Raw genomic sequence first — 9,543 nt, 5'->3', positions numbered from 1 at the left:
CGGCAACCATTGAGCTTCCAAATAGGTATAATCTTATTCTACACTTTCCTGTCTTCATTTTGATATATTATGGGTTGAATTTGGTTAAAAAACGATTGAGTTACGAAGTTTTGTAAATTGCCTAAATTTTCAGCCAAGAGATCCGGAACACTTAACGGAGTTTTTAACATAAGGACCAAAATAATGGATCATAGACAATCTCATGACCATTTCTATTAATTTTCAATCTTAGAGACCAAAGTGATGTGTTATTGAAATCTCATAGACCATGTTGGCTAAAAAACCTTATATGATTGATCATTCAAGATATCTAAGCACAAATTAAGGCTTGAGGTGATTAATAATTTAATATCATTGATATTATTACCCTTTGGATCGAAAAATTTATAAGGAAATTTTTTTGTTTGTGAATAAATTAAATTAAAAACGATATTATCTTAGTGAGAGAGGGTATGAGCTAAATCTCGCAATAAACTAGCTATAATATGATTTATTTGTAAAAAATCTAAAAAATAAGAATTTCTCTCCGAATTCTTTTGATGAGGATCCCGCGAGTATCCGGATTTATGTTGCCATGGCTCTGAAGTCTGAAACGGCCCTCATTTGTTTGGTAGCGTTTGTCTGCCGCATCCCCATTGTGAAAAATATGTACCTCCATAATCTTCAATTTCCTTATTTACACCCCCCCCCAATTCCTCGGTATATAAAAATTCTTCCCTCCCATTCCCTTCCTCTCCTAAATTTTCTCCCACCTGCCATTTTCCCGCACTTTTTCTCCCCCCACCCCACACAATTTTCTCGGTAACCAAACAGCTCTTCTCTGACTCTAAACTCTTTGTTTCTACTGAGCCATCAGCCATGGCTGTCACTTCCAGCGGCAGACCCTCCCACCTCCAAATCCCCAGTAAATGGCGGGACTCGGAAACCAGCCCCGACCGGATTAGTCCTGCCCAGACGGGTCCCAATCTCCCTTTCACTCCCAGAAAAGTCCCTGTCGTTTACTACCTCTCCATGAACGGCCAGCTCGAGCACCCTCACTTCATGGAAGTCCCTCTCTCCTCTCCCCGTGGCCTCTTTCTCAGAGGTAAGAATTTATTTTCTCTCCACTTTCTCGGCAACCAAACAGGCCCAAATCAGATGAATTTAGTTTGTGCGTTTCTTTCCTCAGATGTTATCAACCGGTTAAACTTGCTACGTGGCAAAGGCATGGCTTTGATGTACTCCTGGTCTTCTAAACGGTACAAGCGAGCTTCTCAAACCGTCTGATCTAATTACTGATTTTTTCAACCATCTGATCTACTGACTTCATTGGAATTGAAATTGCAGGAGCTACAGAACCGGCTTCGTTTGGCACGATTTGACGGAGAACGACTTGATATACCCGTCGCACGGCCACGAGTACGTGCTCAAGGGGTCGGAGCTTCTTGACCCGCCGCTGAACCACCTGGCTCTCGAGACAGCGTCGTCGAGGTCCCTGAGACCGCCGCCGGAGGCGCTGAAGTCCGGCGACGATTTCGACTCTCCTGTGATTTCGCGCAGGCGAAACCAATCGTGGAGCTCGATCGACTTGAACGAGTACAAAGTGTACAAGACCGAGTCGGTCGGCGAGTCCACCGGTAAAGCCGCCGCCGACGCGTCGACTCAGACCGACGACAAACGGCACCAACGACGCGTTCGAGAGGAGCACGACGAGAAAGGTCAAGGTCAAGGTCAAAGCCAACTGGAGGTGATTCAGATTCAGAGCCACGGTACGGAGCTGGGCCGGCATGAGATTTCGCCTCCGCCGTCGGATTCGAGCCCCGAAACTCTCGAGTCACTAATGAAAGCGGACGGACGGCTGGTGCTCTGCGCGAACGGGGTGAGCAAGGAGCCTGTGAACCGGACGGCTGAGGTCTGTCCAACTGGCAAGTTAAAAGCGTCGACGGTCCTGATGCAGTTGATCTCGTGCGGCTCGACCTCGTTCAGAGACTGCGGGTCCACGGCGGTGAGGGAGCAGGGGCTCTCGCTGGTTGGGCATTACAAGCCTAGGCTGAGTCGTGGCGTTGCCGAAAATCATGCTGGGACCGAGACGGTAATTTCGAAACTTGCGGGGGTAAAGATGGAAGATAAGGAGTATTTTAGCGGGAGCTTAATTGAGACCAACAAAGAGGCGGCTCCGTCTTTGAAGAGGTCGTCTTCTTACAATGCAGATCGGTACGTATGCTTTGTTCATTTAATTTTGTGTGCTTGGTTTATTCCGATTCCTTTTGTAGAGAAATTTTTCAATGCGCTGGGAACACAGTCCTGTAAACAAGTGTCATTATAGTGGTTGGTTGCTCGAAAAAAAATTTCAAACCACTTATACGATGACATTGACGCTCGAAATTAAGTTTGGAACATTGAAAAATCTAGTTCATTTGAGGTAGCGGAATATTTATTAGCACTCTAAATATTCGTAGTTACTCAGTGCCGTATTTCTGGAACATATGTCATCATTATGGAAGCATTTTTAGTGTTTAGGGTGGTACAGTAACTTTTTTTGCCAAATGATAGAATTTCAAAATTTCGGTTTGGTATGCGTGTAATTAATTAGATTCACCTACTTATAATGACACACTAATAATTGTCACTTCTAAATTATTGCATGGACAACTTTCTTTCTAAATGCAAATTATGTAGTCAGTAGACTTGTATGCTTGTTATTATACATGTCGTATTCGGATCAAATCAGTTTGGATTCGAATCTACTTATAATCGGATTAACGGATTCAAATCTTATTTGGATCTGACTTGTCGATTCAGATCCGATTAGCATAGGATTCGAGTCGAATGTGAAGGTTTTAATTAAGTCCTATTCGTTCTTTTAATTTCATTTTAGTCACATATGTAGGTTTTGGTAAAAGTGGGCACGCATTTTAACTTAGAAGCATCTGCTGTAATAGGTAATGTAGTACAAATGTTGATTTGAAGTTTCACCTTGAAAATGTTGGATTATCCTCTTCCCCTGCCTTTCTGGGGATCCTAGTCTGAAACTTTTTGATTCTCTGATAGCCCGTTTGGTTTGCTTTCGTTTTTCGAATGAAATATTCGTACGGCTAATTTGAAACATAGCCAGCTTCCTGCCTTACTCACTTTTCTGTAGAATGCTATCTTTAATTTTTAGGGTTTTTGTAGTTTTGCAACAAAGCATAGTATATGCTGAATTTTTAGCCGTTAGATACTTGGTTAATGAACTCTTGGCCGAACATTCAACTCCGGTTCACGGGATATGCTAAAAAAAATAGTAGGTTTTTTGGGGAGGAAGACTTGTATGGACTAGGTACCCCAGTATATGACGTCCCGTGTCAATAATACAAGAATATGTTATTTTTTTATATTTTTACGTTATTGACATAGGACATCATCGTGACGATGAACCTGTACTATACAAGTTATTCTCATTTTTGTGTCCTTATTTAAGCTTGTTGTCTAGAAATATGTGGGCCCGCGCGGTTGATTTTAGCAGATTACAATTTCAGTTTTAGTATATAATTCAGTAAATGTTCAAAGCAGACAAAAATGGATTTCGAATCCGTGAATTCTTCAAGTATTGTTATAGGGTATGAAACCACACTTCTTTCAGAACTTCTGTGTTTTGCACGTGAACATCTCTTTTGTACGAGAAATTCTTTGGTCCGAAGACTGGACCAGGTGGCCATAGGGCCGCACACAACAAAATGAAGAGACCCACCAACGATGACCGCACCCAAGACCTTCTCCTTTCATACCTACTAGAGAGTCAAATTAGAATTTGTTTAATGTGAGGGTGCACAGTTGACTTCTTTCCTTAATCTTATTGATTAGAAGATGTTTCTTGGCAAATTTATTGATTAATTGATTTAAAACATGCATGGATTTGCAGGAGTGCACAGTTGCAGTTGGAGGAAACAGAGAAAGATGGAGTGAGAGGAAAATGCATTCCCAGGAGACCCAAAGGGATACTCACCAAGAAAGAGATCGATCACATCGCCTCTAGTAGTGATGGTGGTAGTAGTACTAGTAGAAATAGCCATGTAGGAGGGAGCAAACGACTCGAAGTTCGTCAATAAGCTACTAAATTGTGCTACAGTCAGCCACCCATACATGTCAGGCTCACATTTCATTAACAATCAGAAATCAGTTACGCAGACATGAACAACTGAACTTTACAACCGGGCGTTGTAAAGTACATTGGACAACATTGAGACCCTAAAATTCGAAAAATAGCGGAAGGAATGATAATGAGAAGCCTAGGCAAAATACGCGGCGGGCGGCGTTTTAGGTAGCACATTGCATTTCACGGCACAATGGGCGCAAGCTTCGACGAGGAAACAAAGCATGGGGCGTGGGAATCTTACAAAAGCAAGAAGAGTTGGAGCTGCGTCTTGGTGTTTGTAGGGGAATGAGTTTTGTTCCTAAATTTCGGTCAATGTTTGCTAAAGTCTATGCCTTTATTTTGAGTTTTTGACGTTGGGACATGGGAAATAGAAAGAATTATGTCCTAGGTATTCAAAACGCATCGTTTTTTAGCACCCACGTGAGCTCTGTATTGGAGATTGGAGAGGTAAATGGTGTATGGTTCCTCCTCCAAGAAAGTTAGAGATGGGGCATTTGCTTGTGGTACTTTATTTAGCAGACAAATGAGGGTTTGGGTGGAGGGAATGATGCAGAAAAATAGAGGTGCTTCTATATATGGCATTATTAGAGTTAACATCACAATTTCCAATTGATGGATATCAGCGGTTGTGTACAATTATGTGTTTACTACGTGAAAAGAGAAACAGACATGTTTGTGTATAATCAAATCAATGATATGACCATCTCTCTGTCCAAATTTTGTAACCTCATTAATATAGTATCTCAAATTCATAGTCTCATTTGATGGTCAGTTGGTGACCAAGTGACTAATTATTTTTTGTCACCAACTTTTGATTTGATATCAAGGGTGGAGAATAGATAAATGTGTTCCTAATGGTCAAGTTTCAATTCTTGATATTAAATCTAAGGATGAGTGATCATGCAATTATTGGATAATTAACTGGGAGAACATTTCTTCACAAACAAAATGAGTATATCTACTTAGTTGCTCACATGAAATATATGGCTCTTTAAAGACTTGTTTGATAAACATTTCCTTTTTATAGTTTCTAATTTTTATTTTCACTATTTTAAAAATCCGAAAATAAAAATCTTGTTTGGTAATCATTTCATTTTTAGTTTTCAATTTTTTTTTAAACTTGAAGTAGTTACCAAACAAGATTGCAGTGAAATCTAAAAATGAAATGGCTATCAAACAACCCCTAACATTTTTAATATCAGGATTATTCTTTGTAATTTATTATTGGCACTCCAAAAAGTCATCGCAAACTCATTTATTTATTTTTTATATTTTCATTAAAGAGGAGTCCAAGATTTACAAAACAATAAAAGTTTGGATAACCATTTAGCTTTAGGTCAATAGCAGTGATGAATCTCAATGTTATGACCTTAATTTCTAAGAAAGATAAATAGCGACTGCTAAAAACCTTAAGGAATCCGCGAAGCACAAGCTAATAAATAAGTATTTTGAAATCTAACTTTGCTTATAATCAATTAGTTTTTAGCTTTAGTGATGTCTTTCATGCTCCCCAGCTATACCATCCAAATCCAGAACCATATGTGTTTTTAAGCTTTCCTAATCTTCCTCGCAGCTCTTTAGTATCCTTGAAGAGCAAGCCAAAAATAACCAAGTTGTACAGAGACAATTTGATCTCAGAAATGCATGCAAAGACGATCATCTCATGTCAAGATCTTACCTCTGCCTTCAGGGATAGATACAAAGGACTGCCTGTCCTCTTCCATATCTTTCAATTGATGTTCTCGTTGTGTCACTGCAAGTGCCACAGTTTAATGCAAGACTTCAAGCTGCTGAGTTAATTGGGACTGGAATTTCTGGACTAGTATCCGGTTTCCATCTTCAATCTTGTCCTCATGCTCTAGAAAACCAGCCATGGTCAGAAATAAATAACCCAAAGTTTTGAGCGAGATCCAAGAAGAACATGCAAAATAAAATACAAAGCAATTTTAGCAAAATAAATTGGACAATCTGATGCAGCATTCTCTTGCTCTGCTCGAAGCTCAAAAGCACACTCGACAAGTGATTTCTCTGAAAGTTAACAAAAAAATAATAGTACCACCTGGCATGAGATTTAATATATGCATATACTTGAATATACTAGTGTAGTATTAGCCCTGATGTCGGCTGTATAACTTTAAGGTAAGATGAAATGGTCTGAATACGTAGATGGCAGTGAGAAAATAAGCGACATCCTCATACTTGGATGAAGTGCTCATTTTCGCCATTTTGCAAATCAGATATTTCATGCTTCATGGCTGGGGACTGCAAGTAACCAAAATTCAAATCGATCCGCATGTTCTCCATTTTCATCTACAAACAATATGATCTTCCATATCCTGGACTTCATTATCATATATCAGAGTCAAATCATTATAACTTTCTGAGTCTCTATTTCCACGTGAACATGGAAATGGATGCTCCCGCAAAATATCATGCTGACATAACCATACATGTTATGTGTCTCATGAGCTCAAAGCTACTCATGTTTCACTTCGTGCAAAGGGATCAACATACTATGTTAACAATATTATTAAACACACAAAACATGTACCTTCACATAAGCGTCCAAGACAAGACATCTTCTGGCAACATTATTTGCTGAATTTCATCCCCGGCAAAGCAGTTGGTATTGAGAAAACTAGCGATACCCTTGCTCTCTTCCGTCAAGATGAGAAACAAACTATTCAGAACATGTTTGAATGTAAAACCAGTCTTATTCTCGCTATGCACCTGCACTAACGTGAGTGTAATAAAGGAAGCAGGGGGTCGGTCATTTTCTTCAGCTACAACGTATGCATATAATTAGAAGAGAGACTATAGACGATGAAGCTGAGATCATGGAATAACCTGAAAAAATTTATCCAAGAGAAGGTCACACACCAACATTTATTCCCAGATCAGCATCCTTGGCATCCACAGAGTGACTTGAAGAACAGTACCTCAATAATTTTATTTGGCAAGTCGCCTTCAACATTCAAGACTCAACTCAAATACAAATTATATAATATAGCATATAAATGTTTACGGGTTGCAGTATTGCACTTAATCTGACCATATCAATCCAAATACCATGCTCCTCAAACATATTTCACAATCTCATAATAGTAAAATACAAATTTCTCTATCAAATAATGGATTAAACTAATAACATATATAATGCATTTAAGGAATTGAATGTGCAACAGTTTCAAAATTAACTGTGATCATTAGAAGGATCTGTTTCAACTTTCCAAGATAGAAATTAATTTCATTACGATCTTTCTATCAATGGCAACAAAGCAGGATCTATTTTATCTTTAGACAGCATATCAAATATCAATTCCGCAGTTGAAGCGTCTGCAGCAAAACCCTTTCCCACTATTTGTTGAATAAGTCCCATTGCTTCTGATGGCTCATTGTTATTGAAAAAACCTCGGATGATTAAGTTATAGGTACAATCATCTGGAGAACAGCCTTTCTCTTCCATTTCTTTAAGTAACTTTTTCGCTTCGCTTGTTAGCCCTCCATTACAAAAGCCACCAATCATTATGTTATACGTCCTGGTATCAGGTTGAAGACCTCTTGACGATAAACTGCGGAAGAGATCCCTTGCATATTCAACTTTTCCAGCTATGCATAAACCTTGGATGAGAATATTGTAAGTCCAAATATTTGGATCCAACTTTTTATCTACCATCTCTCGAAAAAGTTTCAATGCCATTGGGAGTTCTTGGTTTTTACAAAGGCCATCCAGTAAAATATTACAAGTGGGAACATCTGGAAGATGCCCACAAGCTTGCATCTGAGTGAACAACTTTTGTGCATCCTGTATTCTCCCTACTTTGCAAAAACCGTCCATGAGAGTGCTATAAGTAACGACATTCAGAACAAGTCTGCTACTAGACATTTCCTCAAAAAGCATCAGTGCGTCATCGATCCTTCTATGCTTACAATAGCCATTTATCAATATGTTGTAACTATAAGCATCAACAATGGATCCCTTGCTAAGCATTAGTTCCAAAACCTTTTTTGCCTTGTCCATTTCCCCTCGCAAGCAATAACCATCCATGAGCGAATTATAAGTAACTGTGTCAGGCTCAATACCTCTTTGAGTCATCATTTCGACAATGCTTTTTGCTTCCCCGACCAAGCCCTCTTTACAATGGGTGTCTACCAAGACATTGAAGGTGTGCAGATTTGGAAATATACCTTTGCTCACCATTTCATTAAACAATCTCGTAGCTTCTTTTGACCCCCATAATTTGCATACTCCATGAATCAAAGAAGTATAGGTAATGATGTTGGGGTCAATGCATTTACTCATCATTTCAGAGAAAAGGTTCATCGCATCAACAAGCATAGTGTCCTTACAAAGACTGTCGATGATCGTGCTATAGACAACTATGTCAGGCTTGCAACCTGCTTCTTCCATCTTCTTAAGCAATTGGATAGCTCCAGTGTTGTTACCTTTCAAGCAAAGGCCCTTTACTAGTGTGCCGAAAGTAACCACATTGGGCTTACAAGTACCACTCTCCATCATTTTATTCAGAACACCGACAGCATCAGCCTCTCTATTCTGAAGAAGGAATCCGTTGATTAGAGTGTTGAAGGTCGTGACATCAGGTTCAAAACCAAGTTTGAAGAATTTTCCCAAGACAGACAAACCAAACCCCATTTGGTTAAGATGAAAAAAACAATTAATGATAATGTTTAGAGTATAAACATCAGGACGAATTCCCGACAGACCCATTCGGTTATTGAAGGAGACTACTGCCGAATAACGTTTCAGCTTGGCGACTTGACCCATGATTTGATTGAAACGGACAACGGAAGGCAGAGGACGCATATGAAGCAATTCGTCGAACACATGGAGTGCATCCTCAAGATTAGTGACTTTGGCAGGCCGCTGCAAATGGGTGTTTGTAGATTTGGTTGGATAACAAGGTCGAGAGTGAAACGGAGCCAAGTAACTGTTGGGGAACAGAAAAAGAGTAGAGTACTGAAGAAGAAGACAAGACATAGGCCGAATACCTCTCACTCTCAGTCTGCTGGCGATGCCATAACCAACCTTCAAAGAAGAAGAAGCCATTGTCGTCACCACTCGCCAGCATCCTCCAAAGCATCGCTCGGTTAATCACTAAGAATATGACCAATTACCCATTTACTGTGTTATCGAAATATTATTCTTGGAGGATGGAATTGAATGACGAGGTTAGGCTTACAAGCTGCTTCCTCCTTCCATCCTTATGAACAAAGACAATTGCATCAGTTCCGACGAAAACAAAACAAAAACCAAAATACAAAAGAACTTAGCTTGCTTACTATTTTTGTAGTATTATATATATTTACACAAACGGGGTAGAAAAATAAATTAATTGCGAGTTCGTTGCGAAAAAATGTCGAAAACGAGTGAAGAGGAATGTCATTGCATACCGAATTTATATATTTGC

The 9,543-nt window shown here is 39.4% G+C and overlaps 2 protein-coding genes across 3 annotated transcripts; one reads left to right on the top strand and one right to left on the bottom strand.

The window, feature by feature from the left end:
* Positions 1–624: 624 nt before the first annotated feature.
* Positions 625–4,831, top strand: LOC126614411 (protein SOSEKI 5-like). Its single transcript, XM_050282066.1, has 4 exons — positions 625–1,084; positions 1,169–1,238; positions 1,327–2,193; positions 3,881–4,831. The coding sequence occupies exons 1-4, from the start codon at positions 859–861 to the stop codon at positions 4,065–4,067; spliced, it is 1,350 nt and encodes a 449-aa protein (XP_050138023.1). The 5' UTR covers positions 625–858; the 3' UTR covers positions 4,068–4,831.
* Positions 4,832–7,162: 2,331 nt separating this feature from the next.
* LOC126614299 (putative pentatricopeptide repeat-containing protein At1g12700, mitochondrial) lies at positions 7,163–9,543 on the bottom strand. 2 transcript variants are annotated; one of them, XM_050281885.1, is made up of 2 exons: positions 9,527–9,543; positions 7,163–9,336 (listed from the first exon to the last, which is right to left on the bottom strand). In XM_050281885.1, exon 2 carries the CDS (start codon positions 9,180–9,182, stop codon positions 7,365–7,367), a length of 1,818 nt encoding a protein of 605 aa, XP_050137842.1. In that variant the 5' UTR covers positions 9,183–9,336; positions 9,527–9,543; the 3' UTR covers positions 7,163–7,364. The 2 variants fall into 2 exon arrangements, with proteins under 2 accessions (XP_050137842.1, XP_050137841.1); XM_050281884.1 differs by lacking the exon at positions 9,527–9,543 and adding an exon at positions 9,416–9,490.

This window comes from Malus sylvestris, chromosome 3 (genome assembly GCF_916048215.2).
Source record: "Malus sylvestris chromosome 3, drMalSylv7.2, whole genome shotgun sequence".
Classification (NCBI taxonomy): Eukaryota; Viridiplantae; Streptophyta; class Magnoliopsida; order Rosales; family Rosaceae; genus Malus; species Malus sylvestris.
Note: the sequence above shows the minus strand (reverse complement) of the source record. Positions and strands in the feature narration are given on the sequence as shown.

What these genes read in the sequence shown, in the direction of transcription:
- LOC126614411 (XM_050282066.1), top strand. Translation starts at nt 859, where the DNA reads ATGGCTGTCACTTCCAGCGGCAGACCCTCCCACCTCCAAATCCCCAGT. An exon ending in CCGTGGCCTCTTTCTCAGAG is followed by an intron (nt 1,085 to 1,168) that starts GTAAGAATTTAT and finishes TTCTTTCCTCAG; the next exon opens with ATGTTATCAACCGGTTAAAC. An exon ending in TCTTCTTACAATGCAGATCG is followed by an intron (nt 2,194 to 3,880) that starts GTACGTATGCTT and finishes ATGGATTTGCAG; the next exon opens with GAGTGCACAGTTGCAGTTGG.
- LOC126614299 (XM_050281885.1), bottom strand. Translation starts at nt 9,182, where the DNA reads ATGGCTTCTTCTTCTTTGAAGGTTGGTTATGGCATCGCCAGCAGACTG.